Genomic DNA, 22,780 nt, shown 5'->3' with positions numbered 1-22,780 from the left:
TACGCCACGTTGTTACGCCACGTTGTTACGCCACGTTGTTACGCCACGTTGTTACGCCACGTTGTTACGCTACGTTGTTACGCTATGTTGTTACGCTACGTTGTTACGCTACGTTACATTGTTACATTGTTATGTTACATTGTTACATTGTTACGTTACGTTGTTACGTTATGTTACATTGTTACGTTGTTACGTTACATTGTTACGTTGTTATGTTACATTGTTACATTGTTACGTTACGTTGTAACAGCAACAGTTTCCCGTCTCCAGCAACAGCAGGTTTGTGTTTTTTGCTCCTGAAACTTAATCGAGCAGCTTTTAGGTTTCTAAACATTTACAAATGTGTGTTGACGAGGAAGAGAGAGCAGCTCGCTGCTTTCAAACCAGATGGATTCAACGTCTGAGGTTCTTTTCTAAAGAGACGGTAAACAAAACAGTACAAAGGGAACAAAATACAAAGTATGAAATCATTTATTGTTGACATTGGATGTAATTTTCTTAGAAATACTCTTTGTGCTAGTACAGTTTCCCTTCCTGTCAATAAGTGAAGAACAGAAATAGGATTTTATATATATATATATATATATATATATATATATATATATATATATATATATATATATATATATATTTATTTATTTATATATATATTTTTTTTTTTTATATATATATATATTTTTTTATATATATATATAAATATATATATATATACACATTTATTTATATATATATTTATATATATATATATATATATATATATATATATATATACTTATATATATATACTTATATATACATATACTTATATATACATATATATATACTTATATATATATACTTATATATACTTATATATATATATACTTATATATACTTATATATATATATATACTTATATATACTTATATATATACTTATATATATATATATATATATGTTTATTTATTTATTAAGTTTCCCTTCGAGCGCTTCCTCCAAGCGGTGCACGTGTGACGTTCTTCATGCACATGACATACATGTGAGCCGCAGCAAAAGATATTAAAGTTTAAAGAGGAAGAGCCTCCTCACGCCGAGAGATGAAGGAAGCAAAGTCCTCCTCAGACCCGGCGTCATGCAGAGCGACCAGAGTGCACCAGAGCCGATACCAGCGAGGCTCATGGGACGGCGTGAGATGCACACGGACAGCCGGTCTCTCAGGACAAACTGCTCATATGGCAATAATTGCATATTATGACGCTGTGTTATAACCACACAGATGAGATGCCGACGCCGTCGAGACAAAAGTGAAACTTCTTTCTTCTCAAGTGACGGTTACATTTCCTCTTTTGTAGGAATGAAGCTTCAGATTTGACTTTTAGTTTATCACTTTGTTTTGCAGATGACTCTCAAGTTAAAGCTGCAGCACTTTTATACACGACCAGAAAAACAAGTTACATTCAAATCTGATTTGTATGGAAGCCCATTCCCGCCACAAAAAAAATAATTAGGACCAGAAAAAAATAATAATAATTGGGACCAAAAAAAAAGAAAAAAGAAAAATTAGGACCCCAAAAAAAAAAAAAAATTAGGACCAAAAAAATTAAAAAAAATTAGGACCAAAAAAATAAAAAATAGGGAGAAAAAAAATATAGATTTCTTTTCGTTGACAAAAATAAAGAAAACATCTAAGCAATACGTTATTTCATCACTTTGGTTTTACAATACCTTAATTTAAATGTAAGTATGTATTGTTCATACAACAACACAAGTACAGGTAAAAAAAAAAGTCCAATCTTGTTTCAATTCAAAATATCTTTTAGTAAATAACAAGAGCACTTGAATATAAAACAGTGCTTGTTTGGCAATGTCAACCACCTGTAAGCTTATTGATGGGTTACTTTAAAGTAAATAATTCATTCAATATATGTGTGGACTTTGCATTTTACTCAGTTCTTAAAAATGGTCAATGGAAGGTCAACAGTGTACTTTGTGTGTACATATATTAGCTACAATTATATTTAGGCTGTAACTGTAATTTTGCCATTTGTAGTCAGTAGTCAAGTTCTCATTTCTCTCCTGGAATGAAACTTTTTTTTGTTGCCTTTTTTCAAGTCAACGGAAAAAAAAGACAACGAAATTTTTTTTTTTTTTTTTGGTCCTAATTTTTAATTTTTTTTTTTTGGTCCTAATTTTTTTTTTTTTTTTTTGGTCCTAATTTTTTTTTTTTTTTTGCGTGGCGGGAATGGGCTTCCATAGATTGGTCTTAAATGTGCATTTTAAAAGATGTCAGGAATAAAAGAAACCGTTTTCTGTTCATTCAGCAAAACATAAAAAAGAAGCTCAGTGTTGAAGGTGAAGCGTAGAGAATCAGATAAACTCTGAATGAACGCGTATACATCAATGATTTTGTTATATTTTGAGTCAAAATCGTAAATTTGTGCGTATTTTCGTACGACGACGTGCGCCGCTGCAGTTCAGCAAACGTCCACTAGATGTAGAGCTTTGAGAAAATTACTGATTTTAGAGGCGTGAATCGGGAAAAACTCAACTTCTCTCAGCAAATACATAACGTCTTTTTACACAACTTCAGCTTTGTCGGCTCTCAAGATGGCGACGGGGTGCAAACAGTGTTAGATGAGGAAGGGGAGGGGCTACGCTTCCACTACGGCGTTTTCAGATCATGCACCTAAAGCACGTGCAGCCGGCCCGGTTATGTCAACAAAGCCAGAAGAAGCTCGGATTACAACACACACACACACACACACACACACACACACACACACACACACACACACACACACACACACACACACACACACACACACACACACACACACACACACACACGCAGAGGGAGGACAGTCTCTCACTCCGCTGCATCTTTACAGAGCAAATAGCGGTTTTCTGCAGATTCTTAAATAAAGCTGATTTGAATCAATTATGAAAAAAAACAACAGAGCACAAGAATAAATACTTCTTTTTTTAGTTTTTTAAATGTGCTCTTCTGTACGAGGCGCTGCAGCTTCCAGGGCCCGCAAGGTGACATCACCGTTTTATTAGATGAGGGTCACGAGGCCGCCGAGTCCGCTCCGTCGCCTGGATGTTGGCGTTCGGTGTGAGCCGGTCCATCGAGCGGCGCGAGTATAAAAAGTGCCGGGTTCAAAACATAACGCACAAGATTAATAAAAAACACACAGTGTCTGCTCAGCGTCGCACGTCGGGAGGTTTTCTCTTCACCCGAGACGCAGCGTTCACTGACCGGTCGCTTTAATCCTTCATTTTTGTCCTCTCTCTCTATATATAGGATCATTTTAAATGATTAATCTTTTACGAATATGTACCGTGAGTTCAAACATATTCCACTTGAATCCAGACGCAGTCAAGCAGCCGCATGTATCAGAATTATTACCGTCCAAGATGCGTCGTCTTTAACACTGAACAGTCTGGATGTTTTAACCCCGCGAGCTCCTTTCAGAGCTGAATCAACATGCACTGATTATTTTTTTGGGTGTGGGGGAGAAAAAGACAAATGTACTCGGACACATTTAGGGCCTCGTGATGCACGACATCTTTCACATTCATTCTGGATTATAAAAAAACGCCCCCGAAACCCGAACATCAAAGACTTCTTAATGAAATCTGTGCACAGTGTTTAGAGTCTGAAGGTCGGGACTTTTCTCCTCTTTAAGACGTCCCGCCGAACCGAACCGTTGACCTCCAGCTGGAAGTCTGAGCCACAAAGACCTCGAAAACGACTTCGGCAGCGTCTTACTTCCGAAGATAATCTTGATTGGCGCTCTCAACAACCAATCGCATCGCTTTGACGTGACGCCACGACAGCGACGAGTTCTCAAACAGCCTGCGTCGGTACAAAAAACAAATGTTTTAGTCAATTTTTAAGATTCTGAATCAATCCGTTGCCTTCAAACCACAGTTAAGTCTCTTTTTTTGAATCTCCTTGTCGTTTTTTGAAGCGTTTTCTTTGCAGACAGCGGTTCTGAGCAGCGAAAAAAACGACTTTGCGCGACCTCATGAGATCGATCAAAGCCACCGAATGAACCCTTGGGAGCGGTTTCCTTCGTCACAGTGCCAAAGTCCTAAAGCCTTGTGTTATTATTGCCAAAATTCGTTGAAGGTCGAAAACCCTCTTGAGGACCAAAGGTACGATCATCATGACTCTTTTCTACAGTGATCAAACTAAAAAAAAACAGCCGTATCCTCGCTATCAACCTCGCCGGCAGCTCGTCCGGCACCTTGAAGGCTTAACAGGTCCGAGTCCGATCCCCCGCGGGCCGACTCGCTTGTCCGGGTTAGGAGAAGCTGTCCTTGTCGGAATCGGGGGACGGAGGCCGCGAGATCTCGAAGAAGGAGCCCGACGACTTCCTGGATTTGAGGAGCCGCAGCATCTCGGCCAGCTGGGACTCCAGCGCCGCCATGCGGCCGTTCAGAGAGCCGATGTCGCCCCTCAGCTCCTGCTTGAGCTCGAGGAAGGAGGCCTGGGCGCTCTGCTCCGGGATTGGACAGAACGCCGCCTTCTCGTCGCACCGCACCGGGCTCTGCTCCGGCGGCGTCCTGGCTCCGCCGCCGCCGCCAACGCCTACGCTGTCCAGGCGGAGGTCGCTCTTCGTGATGCCGCTGTCGCAGGAGTCCGTTTTCTTGAGGGGGATCTCGTCCTGGGACTTAGTTCTGTCGGGCAGCGTCTCCATGGACTCGGCCTTGGAGACGCTGCTCCACGACTCGGCCTTCACCACCGACTCCCTGAAGCGGCCCCAGCCTTTGGCTTTGGGCGGCGGCTCTGCGGATTTGCAGCCGACCGGGTTGCCGTTCGGGGCGGCGGGAGCGTGGAGCATCACCCGGCTGGAGGTCTTGGACGACGGGGACGTGGTGGACGAGGTGGTGGGGGGCGTGGCCGGGCTCTCCGTCACCATGACTATGCTGGTGGAGGCCAGGATCTTTGGGCCTCTGGGCGCCTCCGGGGGAGCGACGCCCTTCTCCACGTCGGCGGCGCCTTGCGCGATCCGCTCGGTGGCGAGCCGCGCCTCCCTCTGCTGCCGGAAGCGCTGGAAGAGTCGCCGGACCGGGTGATCCGGAGGGAGGTTCAGAGGAGCCTCGTTCTTGCGCTTCAACATCTCCTCTTCCTCGCGTTTCACGTCGCTGATCTTGCGGAAGACGATCTGTACAAAAAACAAAACGGCAGGAAACAAGGAGAAGCAGTCAGAACGGTTTCACTTTGCCAAAGAAATACCTTCACTTCTGTCGTCCTAAACTCCATAAACTACAAAAAAATGACTCAGTGTTGCAGAGTTTGTGTTGGATGCTGGACTTTTAGGACTTGAGAGTGATGTGACTCAACATCCAACAGAGCAAATAATCCATAAAACAGTTTGTGACCCGATTGGACGCACATTAAGGAGATAAACAGACTCGTTAGCCTGTTAGCGACCGGGGTAGCATTAGCTTGCTTGCCTATTGAAAGTTAAAAGATCCAGCTAGCTTGTAGAGATACCAGCCCAAGCATGTTAGCACTTAAATGGCACTTACTTATATCGCACTTCATAGTTTAACTTTCTTGAATAAATTGTACTTTCTACGGTTTTGGTTAAACGCGTTAGCTAAATGTAATGTTAGCATGTTAGCGGTTAGCTCCACAACTAACTCTCCGAGAGGTCACTACGCCATCTCATCTAATTCATCCCAATATTTAAAATCCTACAGTTGAAATAATGTGATTTTCACCAGTAAAGACAACATTTTAAATGTTTCATGCGTCTTGTTGTGACGCAGAAAGATTCAAACCACAAGTTCTCCCCTCGTAAGATTAAAACTGCATGATCAACGGTGTCAAACGAAGCACTCCCGACTGAAAGCGTGTAGATTGAGCATTTACTGCTTCTGATGTCAAACTCAGTCATTTATTATTAAAGAAACGTCTCTTTGCTTTACAGTGCCCTGGGACGTGATCGGGGGGAAAAAACGCTTTGATCAAAATGTCAATGTAGGAAAAAATAGTTTGAGATCTTTAGCCACAAAAAAGCTGAGGCCACTTTGGATGCACAATAAGTAACTCAGTCCAAAAAAATCTCTCCATTAAACAAAAAAGCACAAGATCCACAGCAGCTGGATTCTTTGTTCTCGGTTGATTTCATTCAAGCTAAACGTCGTATTTAAAGCTATTTATATTTTAGGAGCATCCTGGTGGTCAAATGAACAACAAATAGGAGTTTTATCGACTTAAATAAAGCCTTGGACCTTTAAAAGCCTGTTATTCGCCATCTCTCCTGTCCAACTAAAGACAAAAAGTCCCATTATAAAACATTACATCATCACAATATTCATAGTTCTATGAGAAAAAGTCTTAATACTTGAGTGAAAAGTTCTGATATTATTGAAATAAAGCCAAACTATTACAAGAAAAAGGACACAATATTATGTGATGATTAGATTGGGTAGATTAAGTTATAATAAACCAAAGTATTGGACACAACTTTGACCTGCCGGTGACGCCGAAAGAAAAGTCAGAAGATCCCCAAAGACGGTAGGATTCATCCTCAGGTGACCACGAACGTTTGAGCCGAATGTCGTGCCAATCCATTCAATCATTGTTGAGATGTCGACAGCACCAAAGTGGCGGCTCAGTTGTCAACAAGCTCTGTTCATAGATTAAAAACCCACTTGTGCTGGATCGTATTCAGGTTTTGCCCTTGTGGCGTTTTGTTGAACCAGAACGACACAACTCTGATTTTCGGAAATATAAACCTGAGTATTAATAAAAAGAACAACCTATTTTAAGCCTCTGCTCGAAATGTGCATACCCAAACTAAAAAGTGTGTATCTCTGCAACCACGAGGGCTATTTGAATAATGTTGGCGTTATAATAAAAGGTTCACATGTGAGATGTTGTTCAGATGTGTAAATATCAGTTTATGTGTTACTGGTTAAGAGTCAATGAAGATGAGACACAGGAAAAAATGAAAAGGTTTCAGGTCCGCCTATAAAGAAATCAGTTTCAGGATGATTATTTCTTTGAAATGATGCAGCTGTAAAGTCCAACTTCAAAATATGTGAACATTGAACATGTGAACATTCTCTCAGCAAAGGTTGACTTTCATAAAGTGAAGCAGAACAAAGTTAGAGAAGGTTTAGGACAGAAGATTTAGGCGAGGACTCATTGGTGACCATTGAGACCCAATGAAGCCCATTGGGTCACATTTGAATGCTATTTGTACATTTTCTCATGTACCAAATCATATATTTCACTTCTTCAGTACTTATGGTGTCCAATACATCCAAATACAGCAGTTTGGGGCTTTTATTTTTTTAAATTTATAAAACAACCCATGATTTAGAGTTTTACAGTATATACCAATTACAATCTGCCGCCCCTAAGGAGGAGGGGGGGTAATTGGTTTTAAAAATAACCTGTAGTGGCCTGAATTAACTGCACTACGCATTTCAGGACTTCTGGTCGCTGGAAATCCCTATTTAAGGAATCCCCGCACCCCGACCGTAACGTCATCTGACAGTCGGCTCCACGCGACCTCCCGACCTCTACCGAGTCTGACTGCGGCTTTATGCTTCGGCGACAGCGAGGGGCGGCGGCGAGGCTTCCCCGGCTCAGCGATGTCATCGTTATGTTAAACCCCTCAGCCAATCGGGGAGTTCCTGACCTACTGAAATTGGATCGTGTTGGACGAAGCAGCAGAAACAAGCCGCCGCCGGACGGCTCTGTCAGAGAAGCTCTCCGGGGGCGATGAGAGCAGAGGAACGCCGAACGTGAGAGAACTGCTAATGCCGGACGACTGCTGCTCCGTTCCTTCTGATACCAACACACAACACACACCAGACTGCAGCTCAGACACACACTCTCTGTGCTGCATTCAAGTGCAAACACGCAAACGTCTGCAGGGACTCTCGGTCTTACACGACTCCATTATTATTATTATTATTATTATGCAAAGCGCGCAACAACTGGCTGCATCATTTCTCAAGAACAAACTTCAATTTCAGATAAATTGTGGGAGGAAATGTTGACAGTAAAGCAACATTTTTCGGAAGACGTGCCTTCAACCTAAGAAATGAGGCAGCAGGTTAGCTTAGCTTAGCATAAAGATCCAGCTAAAAGCACTTGCAGTTATACTTGTCACGACAATAAGTTGTGAAGTAGTGAAGAGGACCAGTGTCACGCTTTAAAAAACATCTCTGACAGCGAAATCGATGCTTTGCTTTCCACATTGCGTCCTGTTCAAACAAGTAATGCTGCGTTCACAGGCTCGGCTTCACAGAACAATACCGTGGAACATTTAAACCTTGTACAGGAGCATGAACGCAGTTAGTCTGGGGTTTAATTTGTACTTTTAAGAAGCAGTTTCCTGGCTGAACAGCTTGTTGGCTGTCGTTGGGTTTGTCCCTTCTGGGCTACTGTAGGAACATGGCGGACTCAGTGAAGATGACCTGATCCCTAAACGCAGATATGAAGGACTCAGTCGAACAAAAACACAATATTTCTTAGTTTCAGGTGATTTATACACCAAAGAAAACATAGTTATGAATAATATATGAATCTCTGCCAATAAATCCCCTTAAATGTTCCTCTCAGATGAGATAAACATTTATTCTCTTAGTTCTCTTGAATCCAAAGCAGTGGTACTTTCTAGGAAGCCATAAAAAAAACCTGAATGTCAATGACGTCACCACATTTTGTGTTACGTTATTGATTTCAGCGGCATGAGCTCAGTGTGCCGTGACGCAGCGCGTTGGAGGTGAGCGCCGCCGCGGCAGGTCGTTTCTTTTCACCGGCATTATTATTGCACAGCCAAGCAGAACAGGACACGATGGCTTTCACATCGATTTAGAGGAAGGGAGGGAAGGAGGGAGAGAGAGAGAGAGAGAGAGAGAGAGAGAGAGAGAGAGAGAGAGAGAGAGAGAGGCTCATGGCTATCATCAAAGTATTTGATGACCCGTCTCATTTCAAGTTCTCTTCGTTTGTTTGGAGAGGGAGAAAGACAGAGCGAGAAAGAGAGAAAGAGAGAGAGAGAGAGAGAGAGAGAGAGAGAGAGAGAGAGAGAGAGAGCGGTATGGAGGAAGAGAAAGAGAGCGAGGTTCATGGCTATCGTGAAAGTATTCGATGACCCGTCTTATTTCAAGCTTTCCTAGTTTGTTCGGAGAGAGAGAGAGACAGAGAGAGGAGGGAGGGAGAAAGGGAGAAAAAGAGAGCGAGAGAGAGGCTCATGGCGATCAGCAAAGTATTTGATGACCCGTCTTATTTCAAGCTTTCCTAGTTTGTTTGTTTGGAGAGAGAGAAAGAGAGAGAGAGAGAGAGAGAGAGAGAGAGAGAGAGAGAGAGAGAGAGAGAGAGAGAGAGAGAGAGAGAGAGAGAGAGAAAGAGAGAGAGAGAGAGAGAGAGAGAGAGAGAGAGAGAGAGAGAGAGAGAGAGAGAGAGAGAGAGAGAAGAAGAAGAAGAAGAAGAAGAAGAAATACTTTAGTGTAAAAATACTCAATTAAAAGTTACACACTCACAAGTACAAATACATCAGGATCAAAATACACAAGTTTTTGAGACGTTTCATTTTAGTGTTGTCATAATAACAATAACTCATCGCCCGCTGTGACCTGATGTATTTGCATTGCAACTTAACCTCCGAACGCTTCGCTGTGCAGCTGTGTGTGTGTGTTTGTGTGTGTGAAAGAAACGTTGTAGCGCACAATCATTGTTCTGTTTCTCTGTTGCTCCAGAGCCAAATACTCTCTGTAAGAACTGTATTGACAGTATTTACTGTACACGTTTGATAGTAAATATATATTTGAACGTGAGCGGGTGCATCGTGTCGCGGCCTCCCCGAAAGTAGCGTCAGAGAGCGAGGGGTTCACAGAGAAGAGGGAGACACAACACGATGGCCGCCGTCATCAGACGGCCCGCCTGCTGGTTACACATCTCACATTCACGGGGGAGGTTTGCGTTTTTAAAGCTTCTTCCTCTCCGGCCTCAGCGCAGGTTGAACTGAGCCGCCGTGTCGTGTGTTTGCGTCAGTCGAGGTGTCGACGCAGCCGCCTGTCATCGCCCACCTCCTCTTCCTCCTCTTCCTCCTCGCTGTTTGGCTGAGCTCAGAACAAAGCAGCTTATGTAAAGACTTCACACACACACACACACACACACACACAAAATAAAACCTGACGACAACAGAGCGGCTGCGAGACGTTTCGAGGTCGCGTGACGAAAAAAAAAAACACCCACGCTCGTGTTCGCCCGCGTTTTTTCGCAGCTTTATTTGTGGGGGGGTGTTTGTATTTATGTGTTTAGTCACAGTTGAAAGTCTCTGATGTGCAAAGAGTCCTCAACAGCAGACACTAGACACAGGATTGAGGGATTTTTTCCAGAACAAATATAACACGCAGACGTAGAAAAGTTTGTAATCTGCTGCCACAGATGTGATGTTGTATGAAGGGTTTGTTGTGAAGAGACGAAGCAAAGCAGACGGTTGAAATGTATTTAAATGGGAACAGCTTCCTGTTTAAGAAGTGTTTGACTGTAATGCAGCCAATACTCCGCTCCTCTTCCATCTCACACCGACTGGACTCAAAGATGACCCAAAGAAACATGGCTGCCCTAAATATTCAGAGCCCAGTTGCACCGATGTGGCTGAATAATGATCAAAAGGTGGCTTTTCTGGACTGTGAAATACATTTAAAAGCTCCAGTAGTAAACTGTTATGCAACACTGATCACGCCGCCGATGGCGTGATGAAGGGCGCACGCTCACCCTCTTCCTCAGGTTGTAGGTGAGCACCAGGTTCCTGGCGAAGTGGTTGGCGAAGGCGGCGTAGAACTCCAGGACCTTCTGCAGCGCGTCTCTCTTGATGATGTGAAGGTCGCAGTAGGTCAACGCGCGCACGTTGGCGCAGGACTGCGCCAACGTCATCTCCTTCCAGAAGACGTCGCCGAACACGTCACCTTTACCTGATGACACAGAGACACGTCACCTTTACCTGATGACACGTCACCTTTACCTGATGACACAGAGACACGTCACCTTTACCTGGTGACACAGAGACACGTCACCTTTACCTGGTGACACAGAGACACGTCACCTTTACCTGATGACACGTCACCTTTACCTGGTGACACGGAATATCATCTACATGAACATCTAGCCGATTAATATGGTTATATATATATATATATATATATATATATGTATATATATATATATATATATATATATATATATATATATAAAACAATACGTTTATATATAATTATTTATTTATATATAATTATATATTTATATACAATTATATATATATATATATATTAAAAGCAAAACAGTATTTAAATATATTTTATATATATATATATCATTATAAATATAATTGTATATTAATATATAATTATGTATAAATAAATAATTATATATAAACGTATTGTTATATATAAATACATTTGATATAAATAAATATAATTATATAACTTAAAATATAAATATAATTTTCTATAATTAGATTGTTTTATAAACATAATTGTGAATAAATTAATAATTATATATAAAGATATATAATTATATAAATAAATGTATTTAAAAAATAAGTGTATATAAATATTCATGAATAAATAATTATATAATTATATACATATATAATTATATATAATGAAAGCTAGAAACATCATTTTTTTAATAGAAACCGATGAATTAAAGTGTTAGGAGACTTTCTGAAGTGTAACTTTATGATAGATAACAGCATTTCACATCTCATTTAATAAAGTATGAAATGCCAAACCCGCTCGTTCTGTGAATCATGTGACATTTTCTTTTCAAAGAGGTAAAGTGCAGCTGGAGACTTTTCCTCTTGGCTCCGCTTCCACAAACGTTCCCGTTCCGACAGATTTGTCTCGAAACATCAGACTGACTCCACAGTCTCGTCTTCCACGGACGGCGAACCTCACTGACGACGCATCACAGGGTCACAATGACGAACGGCCGGCGCTCCTGACGCAGCAGAGACACACACACATCCGTCAGGCTGCGGAGGAGCTTTGATGCAGCTGCTCGACCCGAAAAAGAGGAAGCGAAGCACTTTAAATAGTTCCTAATGTGATGTGAAAGCAGAGGGCTCAGGGAGAAGGTCTAAATATTTATCCAGAGAGGAACCGAAGGAGATTCGGTCTGCTGATAAAACCTATCTTCTGGTCATTATCTGGAAGTAAAAGCTATTTTTTATTTTTTTAAAAGAGACAGGAACAAAGTGGCTGCGAGGCCGGCTGTCTCACTTCCTGTCAGCGTCGCAGCCTCAGCAGCTGGACCCGTGAGCCCCCGGGCCGAGCTTCACTTCCCCCCAAATTATTGAGCGCCACAGACTGCAGGCAGCGGCGTCTCACTGCTGTTGATGTGTTTGTATCCACGGCGAACAGCCAACACACGAGGAGTTCATTATACAATCATGTCAATGATGCAAAGTCAGAAGAACGGGAGGTTTTTCCAGTTAGGACCGCGGCTAACAATTATTTCATTATCGATTAGCATAACCGTTATTTTCTCATTTAAAATCGATTCATATCGGTTGTTATAGGATTTTGAATGAGTTTGTCTCCAGTCAACACTTCAAAACCAAAGATATTCAGTTTATTGTCACATAGGACAACGAAAAAAGAGGAAAATCCAGCAACAGAAGAAGAAATCAGAGGATTTTTAGCATTATTTTTGTCGCAACTCTGTCATCTGTAAACGCACAGCGTACAAGAGAAGAAACATTTCCCAAAAAGTCCGCTTTCAGAAAGCAGATCGTGTTACAAAAGTGAACTTTCGTTGACTTTTTCTGGGGTTAATCCCGGGTCTGAGCGCGTGACGCGGGTCAAGTTCAGGTTAACTGACACGCTTCAGGGCTGATGGGAAAAACACAACACAAAGTCACAAGCTTGATGATGGAAAACCACCACGAAGAAAAGGAAGTGCAGACGCAACAAAGACGACGAAGCAACTCAACAGATATTTGTCATTTTCAAGTGGAGCGGTTTCGAGCAAAGGGACAGAAAATAAATGTTTATTGGTTTTTATTTAGATAGACATCATATCATCTTTTGTAAAAGTCGCCTCCGTATTCGGTACCATAAGTAAGTACAATTTTGAGGTACTTATGTTGTATATTACCATTAAATTAACTTTCTATTCTACTCCCATTCATATCACAAGGTAAATATTGCACTTTGTACCGCGCTTCATTTTCTCATAGACTTCTATACAACCAGAGGAGTCGCCCCCTGGTGGTCGGGAGAGAGAATGCAGCTTTAACACATGAAGCAAAGACTTCTATACAACCAGAGGAGACGCCCCCTGGTGGTCAGGAGAGAGAATGCAAGTTTTGCAGACATTTTTGCGTCGGTTTTACTCGGCAGAACCGGAACTTTCCGTTTGGTTTGAGCTCACCATACGCGGCGTGTTAGCTTAGCTTGATTTTCTGAAGCCTCTGGTCTAAATATGGTCACTTCTGGCTCCAAAAAAGACAAGATGGCGAAGGACAAGAAGCCAAATAATCTGTGATTATTACCTGCGTCAGTGCCCTTAACCGTGCAAGTAACCATGTACGGTAATTTCCCTCACAAAGTATGTCAATGAGTGCCCGATCAGGGGCTACGCTGACATGCTAACGTCAGCTGACCAACATGCAAAACTAGAGTTAGCTTGTTAGCTCTGACGGGAACTCGTTCATTTCTTTCAAACTGAAATATGGATGAGGAGGATCAGGACATGATTAAGTTCCTTTCATCCAAGTTGTTGACATTTTAAAAAAAAAGGCCGACGCAGATGTTTCATGGAAAGAGAGAGCGCCGAGTCTCTGGCGGCAGAACGCGTAGCGTGCGCATCAAGGAGCGGTTAGAGAGCTCAAAGTGTTTAGTGAAACACGGCGGCTGAATTGCGTTAATGACTCCGACAGCTGTTCGTTCAGCCGCGCGCCGCCTCCACGGCTTCCTCCATCATCTCTCGTTTTTGTTTGTTTCTCTGCCTCCCGTCAGTTAAAAGAAAAAAAACAGGCCGCATGTTTTGGCAAGAAAGAAAAACACTTCATGCATAAAACCCATGCTTTGCTAATGAGAGCCCCGGAGCGCGATTCCTCGGCACGCTGACAAAAATAGGAAAAACATTTTGTGGGGTTTTTGATGCAGTTTTTTGTGTGTGTGGCAGGTGGCTCTGAAGGGATTTTTTTTTTTTTTAATCTGGGGGCTCAGGTGTTTTCCATCCAGAGTCAGGTGGCTTCAGCGCGCAGCAAACAAAAACCCACACAGTTTCAATTCTGCATCTCACTTTCGGACGAAAAGACAATTCATTTTGGTCCAGCTGAGGGAGGGGAAGTGTTGACTGGCAAGAGCGGACCGCGTTTCTGACAGGAAGTCTCTTATTTACAGTGAAGACACCTTCACTGGCATCGTGGCCGACAGACGATTAAGACTTCAAACCCTCCTGTTTGATGTGTGAAGGTGTTCTTCATCTTGTCCTGCATTTCAAATTTTACACATTCAACCATTTTTACGACTTTGCGACGGTTGGGCAGCAGGGATCTGAAGAATCTGTATTGCTATACAATAATATTTGTTTTTCTAATGATTTTAGTTCTTATTCTGTGGTTTCAACTCATCCAGTTTGATAATCTGCTATTTTTTTCTCGATTTTATCTGGTCGTAAAAGCAGTTGGATGAATACTTTGGAAACTAAAAATGAACATTTGATGAATGCGATCCTTCTGAAAGGGTTTAAACATTAATCTATAATGAAAATAATTGACTTCTTGAGCCCTGCCGATGCACGGAGAATATCTGCTCCGACTCATAATCATTGGATCGTTAGACGGCATCATGGACTGAGACGATCGTTGCAGAGCCGAACCCCAAAAAGAAATGAACATTACTGCTCATGTCATCTCTCACGAAAGTTAAAGTTTTCCCGACGACGTTTTTACCAGGTCCATTGTGGAGTTCAGACATTTCCAGGCGAACTCACCCAAAATGGCCACCACCTCGTCGTCCTGGATGACCTCCAGTGACCCCGACACCACGAAGCAGAGGCTGTCGATGCTCTCCCCGGCGTGGAAGATGAGGTCGCCCGGCGCGCTGTGGACGGTCTGGAACTCCATGGCGAGGGCTCGCAGGCAGCCGTCGCTGGCCAGCCGAAACGCCGGGTGTTCCTTGAACACCTTCCTGTTGAGGTGGACGCAGATGTCCGCTCGCATGTCCTTCGGGCAAATCTGCAGCACCTGCGGACAAAAGGGGGGTCAAACTGAGGTCAAACTGAGGTTGAACTGAGGTCAAACTGAATCCAACCGAGGTCTGACAGAGATATGAAATCATGCCACACTGAGGTCACACTAAGGTCTAAGCAAATTAAACCGAGGGCCAACCAAGGTCACAGTGAGGTCAAACTGAGGTCAAACTGAGGTCGACCTGGGGTCAAACTGAGTTCAAACTGAGGTCCGACAGAGATATGTCACATTAAGGTCTAAGCAAATTAAACCAAGGACCAATAGAGGTCACAGTGAGGTCAAACTGAGGTCAAACCAAGGGCCAACCAAGGTCAAAGGGAGGTCAAATTCAGGTCACTCTGGAACCAAACTGAAGTCAATCTGAATTCCCATTGAGACCAAACTCACACAGACGTCTAATTAGAGACAAACTGAGGTCAAACTGAGGTCAAACCGAGGTCAAATTGAGGTCAAACTGAGGTCAAATTGAGGTCAAACTGAGAGAAAGCTCATCAAACCCAGTGACACGGTGACGTCACGCCCGAGGCGAAGCCGAACGGGCGAGGAAGAGTTACCTTGTCGGTGTCGATGCCTCTGGACATGGACCAGGTGGACACGATGTAGTCCATCACCCTCTCGCTGAGGCCTTTGGGGACCTGGTACAGTTTGAGGAAGTCCCTCACGCTGTTGAGCATCTCGTGGTAGCGGTTGGTGTTGGCATACATCTGCTGGAAGATGGTGGTGACGTTACCGAAGATGGTTGCGTACAGCAGCGCTGGAAACGAAAAGCAAAAGAACATTTAGTCGTTATTGTAGCTGCACAGCACACGACGTACGGAGAATATTTCACTATTTTACACATTATTCATCCAACGTGATCCCATTTGACATTATTATTATTAATCTGTAATATGTTTTGCTGAACTCAAAAAGTCACATTTCACAAAGTAAGTGCCGTCTGATGCTCATTTAGGAATGATGAGGAATATTTAATTATGAAGCACTCATAATACATCTATTTTTTATGCCTCGTGAAGGTCTGTGCTAGCAGTGTGCACTCGTTTTAACCCGTTAGTGGACCAACTGTGTTCATGTTGACTGAGGTTGTTTCACATTTCTTTCAACAACACAAGTTTGTTTGTACAAAAAATGTCAATTTCAAAGCTCTATTTAATTTTCTGAATATATATTAACAGTGTTTGAAGTTCCAAAACAGTCGCAAAGACAAAATCAATTATTTAAAACCAAGTAAATGTCCAACCTTGCATTAAAAAAAAAAGAAGTAAGTTGTACATATCTAAATTGTCAACATGAGAAGGAAACATTTGCGTCGAACATATCACCAAAACGTCAATCAAAACTTTAAAGAATTAATCCTCTCAGTCGTAAAATCCTCCTTAAACTCCAGCCTCCAGGTTTTGATCACGTTGACCTCAGTTGGTCTCCGGCTGATGTCACAGAGGAAACTGTTGTGTCTGAAGCTGCTGACAGTCGAGCTTCCCTGTGAGCCAGACAAATCTGCGAGCTCATGTTTTATTCTCTCTGGCAGATGCCCCTCTCTCTCCGCTTTGGACCGTTTTCCAGCGCCAATCACAGCAGATTATCTAATATGGAGCGTTTCTTCAGACAAAAAAACAACAACAACCAAGATGGCCGCATCGGATGTTGACGCCGCTAACGCTTCAGTATTAAACAAACTACGGTCACTTCTCAAGAAAGTGTGTTTGTAGTACTTCTGATAGTTGAATACATCTATGAATTAAACTCTGAATGTACCAGCTCATCTTTGCAGGTGTTACATTTTTCCGTCATTGAGGTGTTTTTTTCCCCCCCGCCTGCTTTGCCTCAAGTCCCGCCCCTAATGTGATGTGATTGGCCATCTACGCGTATCTGGTCACATGTTGGTAACCTGCAGATAATGCAGTGATGGAGTGCCACAGGGGTCCATTGTTGGTCCACCACTGATTATTAAAAAACATTCTTCCTCATCTGGACTTCAATGTCCATGTTTTTATGCAGATGATACTGTTGTTTATCCCTCAGACTAATTAGGACTTTAATAGACAAGTTATTATGCAGATGATACGGTGGTATACGCCCCACCTCTGACTCATCTACTTCTTCCAATCATCACTTATGTATCATGGACAACATCAACCAGTATCGCTTGACTGTTCTGCCATTGAAACTTTAAAACTGCTTATCCTACCGCTCTTTTTGAGACCCACATATGACCCGAAAGTGTAAAAACAAAACAAAGGGTTTATGTTTATTATTAAAGGATGATGATGATTTAGATATTTATAAACAAATCTATGCTGTTAAAGCTGCTGAACTACATCTCTTCTCTCATTCAATACACAATCCCACAGCTCTTTAAGCTTTAGATATCGATGATTTAAATAAAACGACCTGCAAACTGCCCTCAACCTATTATTTTATACCATTGAAGGCTAAAACAACAACAATTCCTCCACACATGCAGCATTTAAGGGCTGTGAGCGTTAAATATCTGTGACTAATGCAGCATTCAAGTTGAAACGCTGCCAAAATTTGAATGTTTTCCAGGATATTTATATTGCCCGTCTTGGATTTTCACTCCTCTTCTTCCTCCGGCAACAGTGATCACTGTCGGTGCAGCAGGCCACTGAAGGAATAAATAGTTCTGTTGGGTGAAACTAATATTATTGATGCTTGAATCCCTCCAGTCTGAGATGCGTCTCTGCCTCTATCGACAGATTTAACTGTTGGCGTTTCAGCTCATCGATGCTAAACTCTCTGACTCAGCTCCCCCTCACTCGCGGCCCGTCAGCAACCCGGGGTCAACCGCATCGAGACCGACTCCCTGTGACCTTGGCGAAGGTCACTGTCCGGTCTCAACACGAGAGGTGGTGGGTGGAGCCGGACTAACAGCGGGTCCTGAGCCAGAGCCAGGTTTTACCGCAGGGAGCCGAGGTGTTTGGGCAAAAGATAAACACACAAAAAGATCCTTCTCACATCCAAACAACACTTCTATTTACTGACGTGTATCACATACACACAAGCAAACAGCAGACACACTAATGATGATAGTTAAACAACAAACAAACCAACCAAATCCATCTTGAAGTGGCCTTAATTAAGACCGACTGTCGCGTTCTCCTCTGACAGATGGTCTTGGACTTTAACTGATGATTTTTAAATGTGTTTTTCCTACAAAAACTAACTTAATTACTAAAAACCAACATAAGAACTTGTTCCTCTTCATGGGAGTGCTAAACCGTTTCTTAAACATTTAGAATTAACCGTTATAAACTTAATTTCAGCAGTTAAACGTCGCACTCCGACTTCCTGCTTTATCTGTATTTTAGCCTTCAAAATAAAAGCGTAGAAAACCAAATACATTTCGCTTATGACAGACAAAAAACAACAAAATTGATTGGCAAACAGTTTCTACTTTTAGCACACAATTTAGCTTTCCTTGCTTTTTTTAAAAACAAGTTCTTCTTCATGTCTGTTAGTATCTGTATCTACAACAGCCGGTCGGTTCCATCATCTGGTCGACTTTGATCAGATCTCGATTTAAAATCATACATTTTTAAGCTCTTATTTTTGATCTGCTGCTCGTGTTTGGAGAACATTACAGAGCTTTCTGTAGAGAGACGTGTTTGTACTTCTCAAAGTGAAGAATCAAAGCAACAAAAAAAAGAAATCTATATTTTTTTTGGAAACTTTGTTAGTTTGAGTTCGTTTGAAACATTTCTTGTAAAAATAAAAATCCTGTTTGGTTGGAAAGCTGAAGGAGATTTGCTCCTAAATGTTCATCCTCCCTAATGTTCTTATCTCTTCTGCACGAGTTCTCGTGTTTTTTTTTCTCCTCAAATCCTAAGCGGCGATCTTTGCACACGATGGAGGAGACACAACGTGCAAAAATTAAAAATTTTGGCTGAAGGTAGCGTTGGAAGAAAATACAATATCCCAAATAAAACGTCCATCCTGTGGGGATCCTGAATATTGTCAGAAAAATGTCATATAAATCTGACCAGCAGGTTCTGAGGGATGGTGGGTCACATCCTGGGTCACGTTCATGGCTGAAATTAACTCAGATTTGACTCACTGCATGAGATAATCATTCATTATATCTACAACAACAACAACAACAACAACAATACATCTCCCTGGTTTGGTCCGGTCCCTCTCAAAGCAGATGGAGGATGCTCTGGAAGTGAAAATGGACCGGCTATTTCTGTCCTTCCTCTTGCGATCCCGTCCTGCATTACGACGCTCACACACTCGCTATGCTAATGACCCAAACTCTCATCCTGGATCCGGGATGCTGGCTGTCATAGCAACTGCTTTTCCATCAGCCTCCAGCAGCTCTCAGGCACTTTTTTTTTAATTTGTGGGCCAGGAAGCTGTCAAGAGGGGGTGTATGAAGGGATGGGGGGGGGGGGGGCTAATCCAATACTCAGCTTCCTTCAGTTGTTCCTCATGAATCTAAATAGGAAACCAAAAGGTTTACCCAGACTGCAACGCTCCCTCGGTAGAGTCTACGTAAGCCCCAGAGGGTCAAACTGTCAGAACAGGATGAATCTTCTGCACAGGAAGTCAAACTGGGTCTGAAGTTTAGTTTCACTGGACACTCTGTGACCTCCTGATGTAATTCAACCCGCTTAAAAGACCTCCTTTCCCCTGTGTTTGAGTCGTCGTAAGAACCCCAAATTAATTCCAATACTTGTGTTTATTGTTTGTATTTGTTCGGCAAAGTCTTGGGAAACAATGTGTATCTGCAAAACAAAACACTTTTAAAGGATATTTTGATAATGACTATGAACATCCTGCATGATATCAGTCAGATTCCCCAAAAAAATGCCTCCTGGAGGGGTCAATAAGACACCATTTTGGAAAGATTAGGACCTAAAGAATCAAAATCTGCAACAAAAATCACAATAAAACAAAGCCTTGGCCTGTTAGGAAGGAGTTTCAGTCAAAAAACTGTGTCGTTCGGTTCAAAAATGGAAAAAAATACATATTTTATGCCAAAAGATTGTCTGAATGGGGCATGCTGGGACTTAAAATTGGCGCGGGAAGGATTTCCGAAAGGTTAAATAATGTTATGAATGAATCTCACACGCTGTTTCCTTTAGCAATGAGTAGAAGTACAATAAGTAGTATAAGTATAAATAAAACTGTCAGGAGGTAAAACCTCCTTCCAGCTGTTGTGCTTGAAGTCGGGAGCAGAGCGACGGCGTTGGAGCTGATGACGGACGATGAAGGCTGAGAGGTGAAGGAGAGGAAGACGAGCAGCGTGACTCGAGGCGACGGCGGCGCTTCTGATGAAGGAAACACGCCGTCAACGCTAAGAGCTCTTTGTCCCGCAGCTCGGAGAGGAAAAGCTGCTTCTGGGAAACCTCCACACGCTGAAAACCTGTCTGTCCCTCAGTCATAGAAAACTGTCTGTCTGCCTTTAACGTTAGAAACTGTCTGTCTACTCCTTACAACTGTCTGTCTACCTCTACTGTAAGAAACTGTCTGTCTACCTTCAGTGTTACTGCCTCTACTGTAAGTAAAGGTCTGTATTTAATGTGAGAAACTGTCTGTCTGCTTCTTACAACTGTCTGTCTACCTCTACTGTAAGAAACTGTCTGTCTACCTCTACTGTAAGAAACTGTCTGTCTGCTCCTTACAACTGTCTGTCTGCTTTTATTGTTATAAACTGTCTGTCTGCCTTCAGTGTTCGAAACTGTCTGTCTGATTTTATAGTTAGAAACTGTCTGTCTGTCCTTCAGTGTTAGAAACTGTCTGTCTACCTTCAGTGTTACAACCTCTACTTTTAGAAAAGGTCTGTCTCTAGTGTTAGAAACTGTCTGTCTGCCTTTAGCGTTAGAAACTGTCTGTCTACTCCTCACAATTGTCTGTCTACCTCTACAGTAAGAAACTGTCTGTCTACCTTTACAGTAAGAAACTGTCTGTCTACCTTTACTGTAAGAAACTGTCTGTCTACCTCTACAGTAAGAAACTGTCTGTCTACCTGAACTGTAAGAAACTGTCTGTCTACCTCTACAGTAAGAAACTGTCTGTCTACCTGAACTGTAAGAAACTGTCTGTCTGCCTCTACAGTAAGAAACTGTCTGTCTGCCCTCAGCGTTAGAAACTCTCCACTTTGCTGTTTTTTAAACTGCATTTTAGAAATCAGAGTGAACTAAATATCTTCAGGTATTTGAAGATGTCACACTGGACTCCAGGAAGACGAAACAGGTAAAAACAAAGAAAATGATTGTAGCAGTCCTGATAAGTAAACGTCCATCTTCCATCTCAGTCCCTCCATGAGTTTCTGTAATGCCATCACAAGCGTAATTAGCTAATAATATTACCTCCTCCTCCGTAAACAGTAAACAGTAAACAGTAAACAAGCCCTTCTTATCTCACCGACCTGCTTCACCACCACTCTCCTCCTCCAGCCTCCGCTCCTCTGATGCCAACAACCTCCTGTCTCCACCACTCAAGACCGAGCACCAGCCTGGTGGCGACAGGCCCCCCCTCACACACACACACACACACACACACACACACACACACACACACACACACACACACACACACATTCGACACTGCACCAATCTGCCTGCATTCAAATCCAAACTCACCCGTTTTGGAAATGCCTTCAATGTGCGATGAGTGACGTTTTATTCTATATTTTGCAATTCATGAAATGCATTCGATGAATATATTTCATTTTGAAGGTATTATTTAATACTATTGATTCATTATTTGTATTATTAAGTACCATGACTGCCATCGAGTACAAGTTCAACAACTGGAAAATTAATTTTCCAGTTTGCCAAAAGAAGGACACGCTGCCAAGACTCCTTTCTTTCTGTCAGACTCTGAACAGCAGCGGGGCTTTTCGGGCAAAATTGAAATTTTGGGCTGAAGCTGTAGTGTTGTGAGAAAACACAGTATCCCAAAATAACAGTTCATCCTCTGGGGATCTTGAATATTCTCAGAAAATGTAATCATTGAAATCTGACCTTCAGATTCTGAGGGAATTTCTTCACGTTTCTTCTGACCAAAACCACCAGGGTCCATCCCCTGAGGACCACGAATGTCTAAATCAAAGCCCTCCTCTGTTTCTCCTCGCCTGGTAAAGCCGTCGCCCGCTGACGTTGCTGCGTGCCGCTCAGCGTCCGCGTTAATGTCCGATGTTGCGGTGCGAGAGCTGCAAGATCGGTCACCTCCGGCTCTGCGGGCGCTGGATCTGGCGTCCTGCTGAGCAGCCGGATGTGCGCAGACGGCAGCAGACGGGAAAGGGAAGGACGCGAGTCCACGCCGATCCGACAGTACGGTAAATAGTTCAGTGTGGAACCCCAACGCGGTGGAGCGCGGCCGCGTCGGGCCTCATCACGCCGGTGAGGGAGCGGCTTTCTACCGCCGAGGCCGTCTGGCAGGTCACCCGCCTCCACGGCGGGTAGGTTTCTCCAGGGATTGCGGTTCCACGTTACGTCATGTTTCTTGTTGTCCGGTCCCGCCGACTCAGTGTTTATAATTTTAAAGCGTTCAGCGTGGACAGTAGATGTGTTCAGCGGCAAAAAAATGTATTC

General features: G+C 42.8%; 1 protein-coding gene across 2 annotated transcripts in view; it reads right to left on the bottom strand.

The window, feature by feature from the left end:
• Positions 1-2,195: 2,195 nt before the first annotated feature.
• kcnh1b (potassium voltage-gated channel, subfamily H (eag-related), member 1b) overlaps positions 2,196-22,780 on the bottom strand; it is a 42,991-nt gene continuing 22,406 nt past the window's right edge. For both annotated transcript variants that reach the window (XM_068588667.1, XM_068588668.1), the window contains exons 8-11: positions 15,776-15,975; positions 14,963-15,215; positions 10,736-10,932; positions 2,196-5,153 (exon numbers count right to left, since the gene is read on the bottom strand). In XM_068588667.1, the coding sequence (XP_068444768.1) occupies positions 4,290-5,153; positions 10,736-10,932; positions 14,963-15,215; positions 15,776-15,975 (1,514 nt within the window). In that variant the 3' untranslated portion in view covers positions 2,196-4,289. The remainder of the gene's footprint in view (positions 5,154-10,735; positions 10,933-14,962; positions 15,216-15,775; positions 15,976-22,780) is intronic.

The sequence above is a fragment of the Clinocottus analis genome, unplaced genomic scaffold (assembly GCF_023055335.1).
Source record: "Clinocottus analis isolate CAN_PGR_092001 unplaced genomic scaffold, fCliAna1.0.p SCAF_22, whole genome shotgun sequence".
NCBI lineage: Eukaryota > Metazoa > Chordata > Actinopteri > Perciformes > Cottidae > Clinocottus > Clinocottus analis.
Note: the sequence above shows the minus strand (reverse complement) of the source record. Positions and strands in the feature narration are given on the sequence as shown.